The following is a 20,092-nucleotide window of genomic DNA, read 5'->3' as shown; positions in this document are numbered from 1 at the left end:
ACCGCCCAAATCTTAAAGCAAAAAAAAAGTAGTTTGAATTGCTAGAAGTAGCCACTACAAATCGACTAATGGGGGTGGCCGAACTATTCTCTTTAATCCAAAAAGATGATTCGGCTATTCAACAACAATCTTTCTTTTTGAAAGATCTAGATATAATGTATTGCATTCGGTGCGATCTTGATCCGGTTTAAACTAGGCTAGATATAATGTGACCTTGTGATTGATCATTATTGAATTTTGATCAAATTGTAATTTTAAAGCCTCCATCTTTTTTAGGATAAACACAAAAGTGACTTTTATAATTACTCGATACTACAAGCAATTAGAAAACTAATAGGGTGCTAATAGGGTGCGTTTGGGATTGCGGTTTCGCAATAATAATTTATACTTTTAAAAAATATGGTAAAAAAATAAAGCATTTGGCATTGCGATTTAAAAAACACTTAATTTAAAATAGGAAAAAAATCTGCAATTTCACGTAACAAATATTTGATAAAAAAAAAAAAAACTTTTTAATATGTTTTACCTTGCGATTTAAAAAGTAACTATTTCAAAAACTTAATTTTTAAAATCGTACTTATTGAAACTGTAATTCCAAATAGAACCTAATTAACCCTATATATCTGGAAGATTTGTTGGAGGGCAGGAGAGGAGGAGGAGGAGGAGGGGAATTGATAACAAAAGGCAACAAAGAGGGCGCGCAGCTAGTACAATATACATTTTATTATAACCAAAAGCAAAATTATGCTTTAATTCATACTTGAACTTTTCAGAGCATGAAGAGTATGCAAACCCACAAACAAGATAACAAATTGACCATAAGAACCCTGCATATATAATAAAACGACCTATGCGTGCTTTTAAATATTATATAAAACACCCCTGAATTTGCTTAAACAAATCTCACAATTCTTGGCAACTTTTTTGTTGTTGTACTCATCATCATCATCACGGCTCGAACTCATTTTGTTCCTCTTGGAACTCTTCCTCATTCTGGTACCCTTCCATGGAGTTGCTGCGCTCGAAGGAGTTCTCATTGTTGCCATAGTAACCACCCTTGTTGCCGTACCAGTTTCTTGAAGCCACGGCGCCTCTGGAGTTCCCATACTGGTTAGGATTGTACTTCTCGCCATGAATGTCGTAGTAGTACTTCCCATTCGCCATAAACCTTGTGTCGCTCATCCCTTGCCGCTCATTGTAGTTGTTCTGGTTGGCCATGGTGGAATACCCTTTCTCTGTCGTCGTCAGCTTTGTGTCGCCAAAGCCGCCGTATTGGCTGGCCTGGTAGCCGTTCTTGTTGAAGTAATAGTTCTTGTTCTTGTTGTTGAGGTTGTCGTCGTTGGTGTTGTAATAGTAGTTCTTGTTGTGGTCGTCGTTAGTGTTGTAATAGTAGTTCTTGTTGTGGTCGTCGTTGGTGTTGAGGTACTTGTTCAAGGACTCTTCATCGTCGAACTCGTTTTTGTATGGGACACGGGTGGGTGCGGCATTGACGTGGGTTGGGGTGGTGGTTGTGGTGGTGGTGGTGGGAGGAAACTGGCCGGACTCGTGGCCGTAGAGGCCGTAGCCGCCTTGGGTCTCTGGGATGAAGGTTGGCTCTTGTTGGTTTTGTTTTGTTGTGGTTTCTTCTTTGTTGGGGATCACTGTTGTTGTCTCTTTGTTGTTTGTGACTTTGCTGAAGAACTGGCTTTCTCTAGCATGGATTTGCAAAGAGAAGAAGAGGGTTAGGATCAGGAAGAGAAAAGATGTGAATTTTGCAGAGGAAGCCATGGGTGGCAAAGCTAGAGAAAGAAAAAGATAGTGCTATAGCCTTTGTGGACTAAGCAGTATATAGTGAGCTAGGTTAGTGCTTCTGATCATGGTCCAATTTATATACAAAGCTTCTCTCTCTCTATCCAATTTTTTCCACTCATTAGGTGCAAATGGACGGAAGCATATTTTTATTGTAGTGGCCCCCGGTGCGGGTGAACCTTATCGAAGAGCACTTTTCTTTCTATTGACCATTTCCTATTAAAACTAAAAAAAAAAAAAAAGAGGAAGAGATTAACTTTATGTTCTCCATGGTGAAAACAATATAATTGTGTGCTAAATCTTTTTAATCAAAGACCTAGTCATGTGACACAAGCAACTATTGCTTCTTAATTGATATTTCGTCTTCTCTAAGCAAACCAAATTCATTATTTTTTACTTAAATTATTATATTTTATCATTTTCTATTAACTTAAATGCCTCGAATCCTGTTAGAAACACATCTCCATTAACAAACCCAAGCTCAAGCTGCAATCTGAACCAACCAACCACTAGATAAGACTTGCACAATTAACATTGTAGAGTGTAGTGTTTATATCAAATACAAATTGTATTCATACATATTGTTCCAGTTAAATATTTCATGTATTTTGTTGAGACGTGTTATATATTCTCTCTTGGTTCTTTTTCACCTTCCTAATTTTTAAAATTATCATTGAATTTTTGGGACTTATGTAGGCTCTACACATGAGCCCACAAATTTAATGATAATTTTAAAAATAAAGATCGAGGATGAGAGAAGGATCAGAGGAGAAAATCAGTCATTTTCCTATTGGATTTTACATGTTAAAAAATGGTTTGAACTCACATGTAAAAGAGAATGTTAAAATATTAATTAAATAATTAAATTTACAATTGGTTATTTATTTATTTATTTTTTGGTAAAGTTTACATACCCCCTCAAACTATTACCTAATTAACAATGTCCCTCAAAACTTTCAATTGTGACAATGAATCCTCAAACTACCAAAATATTGTTAATATCCCCCCCTCCCCCCAAAAGCTAGCAAAAAGATCACAATGCCCCTATATAAACAATATGACAAAAATACCCCTATAATTAAAAAATTAAAAAAAAAACGATTTTTTTTTTAAACGGGAAATTTTTATTTAAAAATAAATAAATTTAATTTTTATTTTTTTTCAATTTTTTTAAATATGTTTTAAAAAACGAAAATTTTAGTTTTTTAAACAATTTTTTTTTTTAATTTTTTTTAAAACAGAAATTTTTATTTAAAAATTATAAAAGAAAACATTTAAAAAAAAAAAACGAAAAATTTCAATTTTTGTAAAAAAAAAAAAATCGAAATTTTTAATTTTTTTTTCTTATAAAAAGATTTTTTTATTTTATTTTAGGTTGTTCTAGAAATTTTAGTTTTTTATTTACTTTACTAAGGGTAGTTTTATCATTAGAGACATTGATAATGTTTTGATAGTTTGAGGGTACATTGTTACAATTGAAAGTTTGTGGGTCATTGTGAATTAGGTGGTAGTTTGAGGAGGGTATGTGGATTTTTTTTTTTTTTTTTTTTTTTTTTTTTTTTTGTGAATTATCAAGGGAGAAGCTTTTTAAGTCTCCACACTAGTCAAATAACATGATACTAATTAAGTACTATTTACACATAAGTTAGGTGTTTTTCACTCCTTAGAATCAAGACCAAAATGTGATTATGAGAAGTGTTAAGGGTTTTGTTAAAAAGAATGTCCAAATCCAATGCCCATTAATCATGATTTACCTTTAAAAATGAAAAAGGGCAAGAAAGAGAGAGAGAGAGAGAGAGAGAGAGAGGGAATATAGAGAGGGTTGAGAAAAAGAGTACCGACGGAAATTGGTGGGAAGAAAGAAAAACACAGCAAGAGCGTGTAATAATGCGTGGATTGAGGAGTGGGTGGGGCATGCAAATAATGGCATTTAGTGCATACAGCATGTGCCCCTCTACGCTTTGTCTTCTGCAAAGGACGCACCTAATCTTTACGAACGCTGGCCCCCACTCCCCACCTACAGTCCCGAACCATTTTTTCTTCACGCGTGCGGCACGTGCAAGAGTTGATAAGTTTTGGTCATGGGTGGACTCCACATTCCAACTGCATCATCAATTATTATTATTAATTACTAAAAGCCTGGGCTCCCTGCAGGCCGAATATGGTAAAGCTAAATTATCTCAACCTTACATTTTTAAGCAAGAGAGATCATTGGTTAATCCTCTATCACTATCTACTCAAAGTTTGTTAAGTTTAAGAATGGCGCCAATTTCTTGACACTGATATCTTCTCTTCTTTTATCTCTCTCAATTCTTTCTACCTTTTTTTTATTTTTAATTGTTTTTTATTTTATTTTATATAGAAACATATAGGGCTTGAATAGCCGACAGTTATTAATCGCCTACTAATCACTAAATCTAATCACCCAATCGCTTTTGAAGCTGTTAGAAGAAATCCCTAACTGTTTAGTATTGATCGCCTACTAATCACTAAATCTAATTCACCTAATCGCTTTTGAAGCTGTTAGAAAAAATCCCTAACTGTTTAGTATTGATTATATATATATTTGTTTTAATTAAAATTTTTTTTTTGTCTTTTTTCTTTTTAAAAATCGGCGAAGACGGTTAGCCGATTTTACTAACTGCATTTTCACCCATAGAAACAACATTCTAAAGTATTGATTAAATAATTAAATTCATTACTTCCTATTAGTTTAAACTTTTGAAATAAGTAGTAATTTAACATGATATAAAGCCAAAGGTCCCATGAGTTTACCCCTTATTTTAGTTAAATGTTTTACGTGTTAAATCTCACCTACTAAAAGAAAATTTAAGCTCACATGTGAGGGATAATGTTAAAGTATTAATTAAATAATTGAATTCTTCATCTCTTATCAGTTTAAGCTTTTGAGATAAGTGGTACGTACTATGTAGCTTAACATAATCATCTTGCTAGAATTGTAAATCTAAGGGTGTTATGGTTTGATTTTGTTTTGTGCAAAACGCAATAAAAAAAAATACAAAAATACAAAAATTAAAAAAAATAAATAAATAAATAAAAATAAAATTGAGCTCTATTGTATCCAAGGACAGGAGGTGATTGGTATAGGCCATGCCCCCCCGCCCCCAATTCCTAGAGACATATTTATTATAACCACATGTACACCAATTTATCATAATTGGTGAGGACAAATAACGTCAACATTAAGGAAAGTAACGCATCAAAAGAGCATTAATTTTTCTGTTCTAACATGTATACCATTTAATGCAACCCATTTTGGTATGTGTTGTACCTTGAGGTCTAATAAATATATAACTACTGGTTGCTACATCTTTAAGTGCAATTTATATGATCTTAACCGTCAGTTCTGTATACTTTTAATAATCTCATCTGTTTGGATCAGTTGGTTTGATGTTTAAGTTACAGTAATTCGAATGTGCTGCTGCCCAACTACTTGGAGGTCCACTTAGTGATGTAGATTTATGATAATTAAAGAAATTATAAAGAGAAAAAAAAGTAAAAAGGAGAAGGAGAAAAAAAAGATTGAATGAGTCCCACATCGGTAGTATTGTTCTTCACAAATATCGAGGCTTCGTTTAAAGGTTAAAGAAGTACTGCAAAAGAAGCTTCCATGCCTTGTGCATGAGCCACCTGCCCTCCTACCTAAGACTTAACTACTCACTGCGACCGAAGATGAACTTGATCAGCTTGATTTGCCGAAAGCAAAAGCCTATTTTTGACTTAATTATTAATGGCCCAAAGCAGTAAAACCTTAGAAAAAGAAGGGAGATTAGTGTCAAAGGCATTAATCTTAGTAAAGGTTAGGAATTTGAAGAGGATTATAAGATTAGGTTATCTAATTTTCGGGATTTGACGAGATTGAATAAATTTCTAACTTTAGGACAATCCAAATGAAGTATGATAAAAACATGACTTTGGCCAAATTTTTTTCTTATGTGGTCATTTTTAAAAATAAAAAATAAAAAAAATTTATAAAGCCATAACATCTTATGTGGTCCTTTTTTTTTTGTAATTTTTTTTTTTTTTTTATAAAAAAATTGACTTTTTCTTCGTAATAATGACCATTTTTTTTTTTTTTAAAAAAAAAGAGAGACTATTTTTATGAAGAAAAATACCACTTTTTAAAGAAAAAAAAATACCAAATAAAAAAGGACCACATAGATTCATTATTGCTTTAGATTTTTTTTTAATTAATTTTTTTTTTTAAAAAAATAAAAAATAAGAGAAAAGTTGGGTCAAAGTTGTATAAAAAAAATTGTGCCTTTATCATTTCTCAATCCAAATATGCTATAAGATCCGAGCATGTGGCCATGTGGGTTAATATGAACACTTTTACAATTGTTGCTCAAATTAACAATTTGATGGCAAATTGCTAGAAATCCCAATCTTAAATAAGAAAGTTATTTGAATGAGTGATGCTAAGGGTATCATAATTGATACCCATCAATTGAGCACAAAATTCATAGCAATTGACAAATTGACAAATGTGATATACATGATTTGATAATACCTCAATAGTCACTTCAATCTGTAACCCTTTTATATAAAGTTTAGGGTGTGTTTGCTAATGCCTTCTCTCATTTTTATCTATTTATTTATTTTTACTAAAAAAATAAAAATATTAACAAACAATTTTTAATACAAATCACTCAACTATTTTTATTCGAAGCACAAAAAAACACATTAAATATTTTTCATTTTGGATTGTTTGATCCATCTTTATTTTTTTTTATGTTTCACTTTGTTAAGGATATAATGATTTTGTATTCCCTAAATCAAGGGATTTATATAATATTTGTTAATCATGATTTAAGGAATATTTTTGTATTTCAAATATTTTAAATCATATGTAAAGTTTTATAAATAGAGCTGTCTACTCAGATCATATAATCAAGAAAATATATAGCATATTAAGGCTTTGATGTGCGGATGTAGGCTATATGCTGAACCATCTTAATTTCTGTATTAATTCTATTTCCTTTCATTATTATTATTCCCCTTTTATATTTATCTTATTATATGTTTCTATACACTTAGATTAAAAAAAAAATAATAATAATAATTTTTGAGTCAATAATTAATTTGTCATTGTAGAAAGAAAATGACTCTATACCTCTTCACACGTCGAAACCAATTTTCAAAGTTTAATATTCCCCTCTTTTCCTATCCTTCCCCAAATTATCGCAGTGTCTACATAATATCCTAGCAATTTCAAAAAAAAAAAAAAAAAAAAAAGTATGTTTTGTAGCAAATGCTTTATAGTCAACGTTCGTGTTTGACCAATCAAGTAAAACTTTTTTGCTTTTTCTTTTTCTTTATTATTATTATTATTATTTTTTTGTTTTTCTCGGATTATGTGAAATTGTTGCGTGATTAGCGGTAGGGGAGTTTTCAATCTTTCATGGTCTGTTTTCGGCAATTGGTTGTTTCTTAAAACCAAAGTGAAAGGGAAAGGGGAAAAGAAAAAGAACAAGAACAGAAAAGAAAAGAAGAGAAAAGTGTAACAAGAATCCAAAGTCTTTGATTGTTTGACTTCATATTTGCGGGGGATTTTTTTTTTGAGACAAAATCTTGTCTGCCTTTTCTTTTTTCTTTTTTCTTATATATATATATATATATATATATTGTAAGTTGCTTTTCAAATTTGGCATGAATTCCTAATGTGGGCTCATGTAGCTATAAATAAAGTTTTCATTCAAATTGGATTGGATGAATTTTTTTTTTTAATCTAATTTATAAAAGTGACACTTGTTCCTTCTTTTAATAACATGTGCAATTTGGTGATTCACATGTTATTAAAAGAAGGGACACGTGTCACTTTTAAAGATTAGGTTAAAGAAAATTTTTCTAACCGAGTTTAACCGAGTTTGAAGGAAAACTTTGTCCCATGAGTTTGGACAAAGTTTTCATCCAAATTGGGTTGGAGGAATTTCTTTCAACTTAATCTATAAAAGTGACACGTGTCCCTTAAACATGTGAGATGCACATGAATTTTTAATAGCAGGGACAAAGTTGAAATAAATTTTATTAAAAACTCATGTGCATCTCACATGTTTAAGGGACATGTATCACTTTTATAAATTAGATCGAAGGAAATTCCTCCAACCTAATTTAGAGGAAAACTTTGTCCTTATAGCATCACATGTAATGATAAATAGGGATAAATTTCTTAGTTGGTAAATCATGGGTCTTAAATAGTTTCTTGGCTTCTAGTTTTTCTTTTTCACAATCAACTAATAATATGATAGCAGCCTTATATATATATATATATTTTCGATTAATAAATATCACATAAGAGAAGAGGGGATGAAATTCCATTGAATAATAATACAAAATCCGTTTAAGAAGAATAGTCTAATAACAATCTAATGTTATCGGCAAATTGAACACCCTCATATTTGTTGAAATTCTACTTTACCGGAAAAGTATCATTTCATTGCAAAAACCACATACATGTTACTATCAGCGGCGATAGCTAAGTGGTTTGATGGCAATCTCCATGTAGTTAAGCACATATTAAGGAACATGTTGGAATCCCCAAATAGGAATCACTCACTCTTTATTAGTGATAGCCACTTTGGGTCCCACTAAAATCCTAATTAAACTGGATCAAGTTATAATTAAATTGGTCTTGAGGAAGTTTGGATTACCATGATAACGTTCAGCTAGAATAGCCAGCTATGACTAGCTAAAGTAGCCACAGTTGGCCGTCATCTCCTGCAAATTGGATTTGAAATAATAAAAGAATTTCTTACAATTCAGTTTATTAAATTAGCATGTATCCTTAGAATATGTAATTCTCATGTGTTCTTATAGTTGGATAATAAATCAATTCATTAGTATTTGGAATAATGGGTGGAGGTTTTTGAAATATCATAATAATTAAAGTGTGGGTTGCATGCCACATATGGTTTCATTAGACACAAATCAAGGTGTTCAGTAATTTATTCCAACTAATAAATTATTTGTAAAATCATAATTGGATTTGAATTTTATTTGGACTATTATTCCTTGATGAGATGAATAATGAAGGAAAAGTCTTAATTAAGATAACTAACTTAGCCTATAAATACAAAGCTCGTGTATTCCACCTATAGGGCATTATTGAGTACTGTAGGTTATAATACACCTCTCTACTAAAATATTTCTTTAGAGTTTCTATTGCTAAGATTCTTTGATTCGTTTGAATACACAACTCTACTTTGTTTTGAGTGTTTTTCTGAAACCATGGAGAGCTTTTATGTGTGTTCAAGCTTTTTAGGGTTAGAAAACCCACTGCAAACTACTTGAACCCAATTGCCACTACAGTGACCTCATCGCATGGAGGTATGAAGGTGTACTCAGGGAAATAGGATCCTCTCAATTTCAAATGAAATGAATAATATTCGGTTAGTGTTTTTTAGAGGGATAAAATTGACATTTTAATTTTTTGGACAATTTTACCCCTCTAAAACACTCTAACTAAACACTCTCCATTTCATTTCATTTAAAATGGAGAGGAACATTTTCCATAATTAGGTGGCCGACCAAACACAGTGTTGGTCGCTCGATGGGTGCTTAGATATATAGTGCATTTCCATGGATGTCACCATGGACGTGCACCATATGAAGTTATGAAGTTTCATTAACTTCATAATTGATTAGTTGCACCTAGAGTTCTGCCATGGACATGCCATATACAGAAAATACAATTAAAAGTAAATTATAGTATAATTGATTAGTTGCTTTGCCTAATTCTTCTCCATTCATTAGAAATTTCAGCTGCCAAATTGGTTCTCCATCCGCTCCACTCATATAAAGTTTCAATTTGCGTTATTGGGCCACCTTATTTTCTCTGGGCATTTGTCTTGCTTGTCCAATCCATCCTCTAATGGGTCCAAAAACACTACTCTCCTTCATGTAAATGACAACAAATCATAATAATTTCGAAATTTTCGGTTAAAATTAGTCGGTTAATCAGTTAATTGTGGGTTTTTTAATTGGGCCAATCCTATTTTAAATGGGCCAAAAATTAGTTGTTTTAAGGGTCAAATTGTTATTTTTAGGCTAAAATAGCTTTCTGAACCTATTTTGTTTTGTTTTTGTTTTTTTGTTTTTTTTGTTTTTAAATTAGATATATTGAACCAAGACTAATTTTAAATGGGCCCAAAATTTACTCAGACATTAATTAACACAATAATTATTTAACACACGAAACTGAATAGTGAATACCATGTAAAAATCTATAACAATCCATAACAATAATTATTTAACCATGAAAACAATAAATATGTTTTCGAACATAACAATCCATAGTTGTTGTTGTTGTCAACATAAGAGTCCACCCAGGGACGGAGTTAGACTTCGGTATGGGTTGGGGCCAAAGGCCAAAAATTTTAGTGGGTAGGGGTTGATAGACAAAAAATAAAAAATAAAAAATTTACCTTATAATTTTTTTTTCCCTTAAATTTTTTTTTTCCTTGTATTGGGGGGCCATGGCTTACACGGGTCACCCCTAGTTCCGTCACTGAATCCACCATACATTTCATTTCATATGAAACGTCACTTTATTTTTCAATTATTTTGGTTTGGTTCAATTTGGTTAACTGAACCGACGTTGGTATAAAAAATCTATATCAATTACTGACCACCAGAAGTCATTAAGCTGTTAATGTCTGTAGATGGGAGTACTTTGCCCACCCCTAATTAAGAGAATAAGACTAAAACATTGATAAAATATGTAAGTCTGCTTTCTTCTCTCTCCGTAAACTTCAATACCCGACTTCCATTTCTTTTTCCCAAAATCTATATGCTGATTAAGTAGAGTCCAATGCCCAACCCATTTATTTTTCTCCAACTTCTCAAAAATCACACAAGGGAACAATAAGTAATGTTATATGACACATTGACTCTGCCCTATCCCTACCAAACCAACAAGGTATGGGAATAACACAATTGAACCCTGTTGGCTTGGGTCAGTTAGGAACTTAGGGTCAGGGCCAACCCCATGATAGCAATGGTTCCTCCAGAAGTCAAAAAATAAGTATCCATATATTATGATCTATTTTCATTTTTTTTGGCAAATGCAAAATACAAGCATACATATACTATGTTCTATTTTCATTTTCTACAAATTCAAAATACAAGTATATATATATATTCTGTGTTTTGGTAGGAGAGCAATTATTTTATTGTTTGTAATTTATTTGAGAGTATTGAACAGAATTAAAAATTGTAAATTACGTGTTAATTAATTTACAACATATTCTTCCTTTACAAAATATAATTTTATTATTTACTCTCATTTTTTTATATATAAAATTTCAACATAATCCCTTATGCAAGGCAAATAGATGAGAGATGAGAGAAATATTTTACATTAAATTAATAGATAAGAAAGCCACAAACTTTTTTTTTATTTTTATTTTTAACATTAAATAGTACTGTAGCATTCTTAATATTTAAAAAACTTATTGACCGGTCCCTTGAAGCTCCATTCCAATTTTGACACGTCATTATCTTTGACTGACGCTGTTAAGTTACATTCTTGTGATCGTATCGGGTTCAAAGTAATGTAAAAAATTATTAGCTATTATGAGTATAAGAATAAATAAGTTATTTTTAATCCGTGTCAATTTAGTTAATTCTTTATTTGTATTGAGTTTGTATCAAATTTATGAATCATGTAAAAATTTGTCGACTCTGCTAAAACCCGTTGTGTGTATACTTATAACCGTTGTTAAGAGCTTAACCATTAATTTAAAAAGCACTAAAATTGTTGGATATTAATTTGGGCAAACCTTGAGCACATCGTAACACACAAACTAATTATAAGTTGATAACAATCACAATTTAAAACCAAAACTCAAAGCAACCATATGTGCCTGCTAATGCAAATCCTTTATGGAAATTTTAAATTTACATCTACGAACTTGAGGATAAATTTCTTAGGAATCTCAATCAGGAAATGGGTTCCAAAACAGAAGAGAAAACAGCAAAATATTGGGAATCAAAAAAGGAATCAAAGGGTGAATATGACTTCCAAGTCGTTTCCTTCTCAGCCTGGTCCTGACGTACTCTTTCCTTTGTTCTTCTCCCCACGGAGCTTCCTCCACTCCCTTAGCAAGAATCAACGGTGGAGGCAGTTGGAATGGGCACTTGGACCTCCATGAGGTCTCAGGGAGCCCAAATCTGGAGACCCTTTTGAGGAAAAGAGAGAAACCCCACCGTAGGTGAAGAGAAGGAAATCTTGAGGGGTGCTTGGTACAGAGGATAGGAGGATAGTCCCAGTTGAGGTAGCAGGGGATTTGGGTGGAGATGAAGAACTGAGAATGGAGAGATGGTGTGGTTGTGGGGCTGGTTATGATGTGGGTCAAGGCCTGAAGCCTTTGCTCCCATGTTGTGTCTTCTTCCATTAATCTGAAAGAGTAGAAGATGAGGTTGTGAAATAGTCAAGAATGGTAAAATTGCTGACATAGGCGAGAGTTTATAATATTCCCAGTTAAGCCCACCAAACATTTTGCATAATCTCCTTGTTTCCCGGTTTTCCTCAATTTTTTCTCTCTTTCGCCCAAGTTGAAAGAGGGAGGGGGAGCTTTTTTTTTTAAGCCGGCAATTTTTTATAAGAACCTGATGCTTAAGATTAAAGAGTCTGATTCGTTTAATTAAATACATGCTATTTTATGAAGGACAATTTTTTACATGACTTGCAAATTCAACACGAACTCAATACAAAATTAGAAGATTAGAGTTGAGAGATTTAACTCATTTAATTAAATGAGTTAAGTTAGTATTGACCTATATGCATTCATCGGCACGCGAATCTTTACCCCTAGTGTTTTCATGTGATAAGTGATGATTTGTAATGGTTTTTAAAATTTTGCCCTTCAAGAATAGCTCTTTAATTTGATTAAAATTACCCTTGTAGGTGCAAATGTGGCTGGCTGACATGGCATTTTGTTCGAAACTATAAGAGATCATCCTCTTTTGGCGTAATTTGTTGTACTGACAAACTTAGTTAAAGAACTATATCTAAGCAAACCTAATTTGCTGTACTGACAAACTTCTCCCACTCCACTCCAGCGGACAAAACACGACAACATGCGCAAAAATGAAGAGATCAATTTATCGAAAATTTTGAACTCCAAAAGTCGGTACTCTAACGGTGTGGTAGCCTTGATGAATTTAAAAAGAGGTGTTCCGAAAATGCAGCAAAGCTTTCAGTTAAGCAGGGTTTTAAGACCATGTCATATCTGAGTCAATGCACTTCAAAACAATAACAAGTGAAAAGGCACAAGCACCTAAAAGCGAGTAGGCAATGGCATATGACTCTCTATATCCATTCTTGCAAAAGTGCACTATACATGTGTATGAAGCTCAAAAGGAGCGAGGTTCATTGAATATCTTTGATACTATTATACAATCAAAAATCTAGAATTCGACCGAAGTTGTATAGCAGCCACAATCCAGATCAAGACGGGTACAAAATTGATCCTGATCAACGTGTCGGCAATCGTTGAAACAGAAATAAGATATTCTCCAAGAGGGGTAGTAAGTAAATCAGGGATACCAACATTCACCTTTTCAAGGAAAGGAGTTTTCCAGCTAGCTAAACTGTGATGAGAGAAAAACCCAAGCACCCATTATTGGGAAAGTAATTAGGGCAGAAGCCTGAAAATTTGCAATTTGATTAGTAAATCTAATATCGCAAGAAAAAAGTGAGATATGAATGCATGTCTTAGAAAAAGGTGAGTGAGGAAAACTTTCAAGATGGAGGAGGCAATAAATAACATACCAAAATGAAAACCAATTCACTGTGGGCAAGAGCTGCAGTGAATTCATTTTTTTCCATTTCTTGTTTGATGAGACCTTGCAACTGCAAAAAGAAATTGTAAGTTCATAATTCATTACCACAGCTATATATTTATCCTAGAGAGTAAATAGGCTATACAGAGGGCAACAATAACGGCTTTGCCGGCAACCAAAATATCCATATACATAATACATTTAACATCTTACACTTTTAATATTTGTACAAACAATTGGTACACTGTGATAGGGTGAAATACAAAGATTAAAAATTTGTGAAATCTACAAGGCTTTGAAATGCCTGGAAAATGTCATGGCCTACAGGACCTTATAATCCATATGCGGTAGATCCATATAGAGAGCAAAATATTTCTGCCATTTCTACAGAGTATTGGTGCCAAGTCATTTGCTTCACCCAGCTTTGCCTTCTAGATTGTTATTGAAAATTCGAATTTAGACCCAAGTTGTTAAACAATCAAGATTACCAAGCCAATTATTAAACCAGTTACCACAGTTATCAAAACCAAAATCCACAAAATCATAAAATCAAACAACACAAAAATTTTGGTAATGAAGTGAAAATCTTTTGAATTCGATGCCTCTTCAACTGCAATTCGATATTAACTCAACCCTAAACCTAATGCTTACAACAAAACATGTTTTGATATTGAATTGTCAACACTAAAAACCTAACAATTATCATTATAGAGAACAAAACATTAAGACCCAACTCCAAATAGGATTAGATGAAGGGGGAATTAATTTTTTTTTTTTTTTTTTTGATGAAGGGGGAATTAATTCAACATAACAATAAAATAAAATAAAATAAAAGAAGTGAGTGGTCACCTTGTGTTCATAGTATTTCCAAACAACAACACATGCCTAACACATCAGTCTAAGAAATAATAGAATGCAGCCGGCTGGATGACATCCAATAGCACAGTACAAGGGTTTGCAATATATGATAATTCAGAGCTTTGTGACTAATCATTGCTGAGGTTGGAAGAGACCATCATACAAATCCTTTAATTCCTCCACCGTCCATGTGTGATCTTCAAACCTTGAATCATTTATTTCCCTCCAAGAACACCACATAAGACAAGACGAAGCCATTTTCCACATTGCAGTATTATCGAGCCTACCAAATTGTCCTTTCCAACAGTCGAAAAGGTCTACTACTCGACAAGGTATAACCCAAGCCAACCCAACAAAGTTGAAGATGGCATTCCAAAGGGTACTAGCGATCTCACAATGGAGTAAAAGGTAGTCCACTGACTCCCTACTCTTCTTAAACATACAATACCAATCAACCACCATGACAAGCCGCTTTCTTAGATTATCCATAGTGAGTATATTCCCTAAGGCAGCCGACGAACCTTATTCCTCCAAATACTTCTCCAAGGGAAAAAAGTGTTGTCATGGGGAACAAGGGCATTGTAATAAGATCTAACATCAAACAACTCTTTCTTGGAAGGAACCCAACAAAGCTTATCTTCATCAGCCCCTCTCAATCTAGAGTACAACAAATTGAAGAACGAGGTAAATATGTCTACCTCCCAATCATGAGTCGCTTTTAGAAAGTTAACATTCCATCGATGAGAGTCAATAGAGAACTCCAAAAGATCTGCCACAAAAGCATCCTTACTATGAGCTAAACTGGACAATTTTGGATAGGCTGCCTAGAGAGCCTGGTCTAATTTTGGAGGTGTCACCGACCGTAAATCTAGTATGACTAAAACTCTCCCCAACCCCTAATATTGTTCCATAGCCCTACCATAAACGACTCATGAACCTTGTTTAAACACCACCCTCCCCACGAGGTGTCATATTTATAATCCACTACCACCCTCTGCAAGGCCTCTCTCATGAACATACCGCCAAAGCCACTTCACCAAAAGAGATCGATTTAACAAAAGTAAATTACGAACCTACAACCCTCATTCAAAAATTTCGCTGCAACTTCTCCATGCGATTGGCACCACTAGGTGGGAGGAGAAAAAGAGAAATGAAGTAGGTAGGCAGATTAGATAAAGTACTTTTAATCAAGTTAACTCTCCCACCCTTTGACAAATACATCCTCTTCCATATATCCGGATGACACTTTATCTTCCCAAATAGATTTGGCCTTAAAACGAAACTCCCAGCAGAAGGCCTAGATATTTCATCGGAAGGGAAGAGACCCTACAACCTAAGATGCTAGCCAAACCTCCAACCTTCGTGACATTTCCAGCAGGGACCAGCTTGAATTTAGCCAGATTAATCTAAAACCTAATACTGCTTCAAAGCATAAGAACAAACGCCGCAAGTTACAAAGATGATCTGGATTTCTGCTTTAGTGAACAAGAGTCTCTAATCAAGCTTTTTGGTGGGGTCTAAGAATGTTGGTGCCCTACACGTGCCACAGAGAGAGAGAGAGCTTAGGGAAGACCTATCATTGTGCTGAAGTACTAACATTAACATGTTCATACTTTCTCATGAAAATTTTACTAAAAGCTCATTTTTTCTTAGAAGATGTCCATTCCAAAAATCCTTCACTTGTCGTATATATATATACTTATATAGATTAGCACACCACTGGATTTTATCAATTTTTACTTTCTCTACATTAAAAAAAAAATCAATTAATACAGTTATTAACTTGATTTTTAGTTTTTATTATATTTTATTGCGAATAAATTACTAATTATGTGTGGTTATATGAACATATTAATGATTGCCAGTATATAAAAACATTAGAAAATGTTTTTAGGATTATTTTTGAAGTGTTAACCAAACACTAAAAAATCAGTAGTTTTTGTTAAAAATGTTTCCAGTGACAAAATATTTTACGTCGGAACAAACACAACCATAATGTAGAATAATATCACATTTAATTTTATGGATTGCTTCAAAGTCCTTATTATAAAACTGAAATTTCTTTCTTGAACATTACATAGAACTAACAAGAAAGATACTTAGTACAGACCTGATGGTGATACTTTTTAGCTGCCATGAATACTCTGTTCAACTGATGCAGAGCTTGAGAGATGTAGGAATTCAAGGTAGGCCCTTTTCCAAATAAGTAAGGTTCAACCACCCCAAACAGCTTTTGACGATGATCGCCAAATAGGTTGTTGCTGAACTACAAAACACATAAAAATTTAATGAAGACCCAGATGTGCGAGAAAAAAAAATGCAAAATGAGAACCGCCTCTGGTTGTAGAGAATGCTTGATGCTGTCACTGCTGACATTGCATAGATATTTATCTGAAGTTCCAGTAACATTTCACACAATTTTAGAATTTGAATTCATAAACCAAGAAAAAACTATCTGAAATACTACATGTACAATATTACCTTCAACAACGTGCATCTTGTAGAGCCTACTTGTCTTTGAACCCTCATCTATTTACCCAAGAGAGAAAAAAAGGATTAGGGAAGTACTGACAAACTTCTATATAGATTTTGGCTTTCCAAAAACTCATGAATTTATCATATAAATAGAGTCCCTTTCAATGGAATATACTTTAGTAATTTGAAGAGCCTGCTCAAGCCGCTGAATTTGAATCCAATGCTCCGTGACGATGTCAGCCATCTAAAGCAAAGCATAGAACCAAATGATATTATTAGCAAAAAAATATTCATAAAGAACAAGCAAAAGAAACCCAGGAAGTCCTCACAGACAGCATATATGCTTCTTCAATAGGCCAATAAAAGTTAATTTATTAACATAAAAGATACTTGCTTGAGGCATTGCATCTAAGTGATATCTATTTCAGCAGGACTCCTGAGAAGTAACACCAGATGCAGGGTTCGATACCTTTAGAGCACTACGGAATCAAATTCACCACACTGCTCACTGATGTTGCTTTGATTTAGTTGTTTCTTTTCAATATTTGTCTCTACTTCTAAATAACTATTTATTTATCCATTGAGGCAGGGTGGTGCCATGGTTGAATATCAATTCATACTTTAACACACAGCATAGAAATGCACTATAAACATCCAATACAATTAATTAGGAAATTCAGAATTTGTAAAGCTTCATGCAGTATCATTGAATGCAACCACACAGCCACATCAGCTCATGAAAAAGAAATGATAGCTAGCCAAAATGATGCGAGTCCAGAGTTGCTTCCTGTTTCAATTTTTTACAATTTGTTGCACTGTTAAGCACTAGAAACTTTTTTGGAAACGACTAGTAAGGAAAATGCTTAAAATTCATTACTTACTTTAATGAACTCTTTGTCCTCGAGAAACTATATTTTCTCCCTCAAAGCAGGCTACCCGTTCATATAGTTAATAAGCACTAATCATATCTACTTAGTTCTCCAATCAAGAAAAATAGGCAACGTGTCTGAAACACTACTAATGTTATCTCAATTTCAAGTGACCACAGCTCTTCATTACAGGCCAATGCCGACAACCATTACCCACTCGTTGATAAAAAAAATATAAGAAATTTTAAAAATTAGCAAAGGTATATTATACAATGGAAATAGAAACTTTAGGGCAGAAAACAGTGAAAGATCATCTCTGCACTCAATACAAACCAAAACTTTAATACAGATGGACCAAAAGCATCAGTCAAGATATTCAAACAAGAATCCACTAGTGCCCACAACTCATTCGTTTACCAAAACAAGAATATAAAATAAATGGACAAGTTGGAGTACTGACATTTTCAACTTGTGAGGTAACCCTTTCCAGCCTGTCCTCGGCATCCTGAGCTTTATATTCTAAGTTATGAATATCAAAGTTGTTCTTTCTTGATGCGGCCCAAAGACGTTGTACCTAAGCATCCCCAAGTCAACTTCTCAAATCAGTTTAATTTCATATAAGCATCCAATTAATTCAGCTACTTATCATCATCATCTTTCTTAAATAGAAGTAAAATCAAAATTGAAAATGAAAATGCAAATTAAAATATATATATATATAGAATTAAACCTCTTCCTCTAGAGCACTAAGCCTTTCATCAGCCCGTGATGATTCACCCTGCGATTGAAATTCAATCCATGCAAATGGTAAGTTTAATAACTTAATTAATATTCTAACACTTCATAAGTTAAGTCTAACATGTGTAATTAATATTGTAATGATCCATAACAACATTGGCACATAAAAACGAAAAAAGATTGAAAGCTTTCATTTATAGTTGTGATGGAAAACGAACCTTTAGACCATCTATAGTAGACTGCAGATGGTGGATCTTACGTGACATAGCCTCAATTGCCTCCTCACGCTCTTGGAGGTAAAGGCTTTTCTGATTTAGGCTTTTCGTGCTTTCTTCAAGAACTGATTCTGTAATATTATTCAATTTAAATCTCCATTTTCTTTTAATTTTTTTTTTTTTAAAAAAAAGTTCAGATTACGTTGAACGAAAATACCACAGTAAGAACAACTCAATGCTATGAACAACACATCAATGAATATAAGATGAGAAATTGAAATGGTACCTAATTGAGAGATCTTGTGCTTGAGTTGGCGCAATTCGCAAATCAAGCGGTCGTTATGAAGCGGAGCTGAACATGTGGTCTCCGAGAGAGCGAAGAAGAGAGAGGGAAATAAGGCCGAAATTAGACATAGAAATTGAATTAGAAGAACCGCCATTTCTGAAAGTGCTTCTTCTCAGCTCACTCGCTCTGAAAGCCGAAATTGAATTAGAGGGGGAATAAAGGCCGAAACTGTCTCGTTCGCTCTCAGGTCACCGAACTAAGACGTCGTCGTCGTTTTGAGAAGTAGAGCAAATCTGCTGTAAAAGTAACCAACGGTCTAGGCTATGACTATCTCACGTGCCTTTCCAAGTTCCAAGGGCCGCACACGGCTGTAATAAGTGGCAATAGCCGCAATAGGACTCTATAAAGAGTCTTAAGCGGTAAAGATAACAATCACAGTAAAGAGGAGGTTGCTGGAAAGGTAATGCAATAAACTAGTTGGAGCCGTTGAAGGATGAACATTGGCCAAAAAAGTTTTCTCTACAAGATCAATCTAAATCAGATCAAGGAAACAATAACCCACATAAAAAGAAAATACAGCAAAATACAACAAAAAGTAAAAAACAACCACTCAGGACAGCAGCACTGAAAGCCCTCTTGGTTTGCTTATTCATAAAACTTACAAAAATTAAAATAATAATAATAATAATCTTTTGTGCTCAGTGCGTACAGCTTACCATCTTGTCTTCCGATCTCCTGTTCAAATGAAGTAGGTAATAAGCCTGTGTATCGGCCAAAACGGTTCGGTTTTGGCTCTTATCGGTTATTAACCGATAATTTTTGGATAGACGGTTTATTAACCGATACCAAACCAATAAGAATTTTAACTGAAATTATTAGTAATAACGGTACATAGTTAAACGGTTCGGTTAAGCCGGTTAACCGTGTGTTTCATATTGATTTATTTTGTTGGATCAAAAATGAGTTTTTTTTTACTTTTGAGAGCCCAAATACTTTTTGTTGTGCTAAAATAACTTATTAAAAATGAGTTGTTTTAGGTCTCAAATACTTTTTGTTGG

General features: G+C 33.4%; 3 protein-coding genes across 3 annotated transcripts; all 3 read right to left on the bottom strand.

Moving 5' to 3' along the window:
• Positions 1-705: 705 nt before the first annotated feature.
• On the bottom strand, positions 706-1,848 carry LOC132171282 (protein E6-like). Its single transcript, XM_059582566.2, has one exon. The coding sequence runs from the start codon at positions 1,765-1,767 to the stop codon at positions 949-951; it is 819 nt and encodes a 272-aa protein (XP_059438549.2). The 5' UTR covers positions 1,768-1,848; the 3' UTR covers positions 706-948.
• A 9,821-nt stretch (positions 1,849-11,669) lies between these two features.
• On the bottom strand, positions 11,670-12,236 carry LOC148589850 (uncharacterized). Its single transcript, XM_088512343.1, has one exon. It carries the CDS (start codon positions 12,201-12,203, stop codon positions 11,745-11,747), a length of 459 nt encoding a protein of 152 aa, XP_088368469.1. The 5' UTR covers positions 12,204-12,236; the 3' UTR covers positions 11,670-11,744.
• Positions 12,237-13,096: 860 nt separating this feature from the next.
• LOC132170913 (myosin heavy chain-like protein) lies at positions 13,097-19,660 on the bottom strand. Its single transcript, XM_059582065.2, has 9 exons — positions 19,035-19,660; positions 18,752-18,879; positions 18,526-18,573; positions 18,256-18,369; positions 17,102-17,170; positions 16,933-16,980; positions 16,562-16,717; positions 13,583-13,663; positions 13,097-13,458 (listed from the first exon to the last, which is right to left on the bottom strand). The coding sequence occupies exons 1-9, from the start codon at positions 19,186-19,188 to the stop codon at positions 13,393-13,395; spliced, it is 864 nt and encodes a 287-aa protein (XP_059438048.2). The 5' UTR covers positions 19,189-19,660; the 3' UTR covers positions 13,097-13,392.
• Positions 19,661-20,092: the final 432 nt, after the last annotated feature.

This window comes from Corylus avellana, chromosome 1 (assembly GCF_965113065.1).
Source record: "Corylus avellana chromosome 1, dhCorAvel1.hap1.2, whole genome shotgun sequence".
NCBI classification, from domain to species: Eukaryota; Viridiplantae; Streptophyta; class Magnoliopsida; order Fagales; family Betulaceae; genus Corylus; species Corylus avellana.
The sequence above is the reverse complement of the archived record's forward strand: the minus strand, read 5'-3'. Positions and strand labels throughout refer to the sequence as shown.

What these genes read in the sequence shown, in the direction of transcription:
- LOC132171282 (XM_059582566.2), bottom strand. Translation starts at nt 1,767, where the DNA reads ATGGCTTCCTCTGCAAAATTCACATCTTTTCTCTTCCTGATCCTAACC.
- LOC132170913 (XM_059582065.2), bottom strand. Translation starts at nt 19,188, where the DNA reads ATGGCGGTTCTTCTAATTCAATTTCTATGTCTAATTTCGGCCTTATTT. An exon ending in CTAAAAAGTATCACCATCAG is followed by an intron (nt 13,664 to 16,561) that starts GTCTGTACTAAG and finishes TTCTTTTTGCAG; the next exon opens with TTGCAAGGTCTCATCAAACA. An exon ending in GTGAATTGGTTTTCATTTTG is followed by an intron (nt 13,459 to 13,582) that starts GTATGTTATTTA and finishes GCAAATTTTCAG; the next exon opens with GCTTCTGCCCTAATTACTTT.
- LOC148589850 (XM_088512343.1), bottom strand. Translation starts at nt 12,203, where the DNA reads ATGGAAGAAGACACAACATGGGAGCAAAGGCTTCAGGCCTTGACCCAC.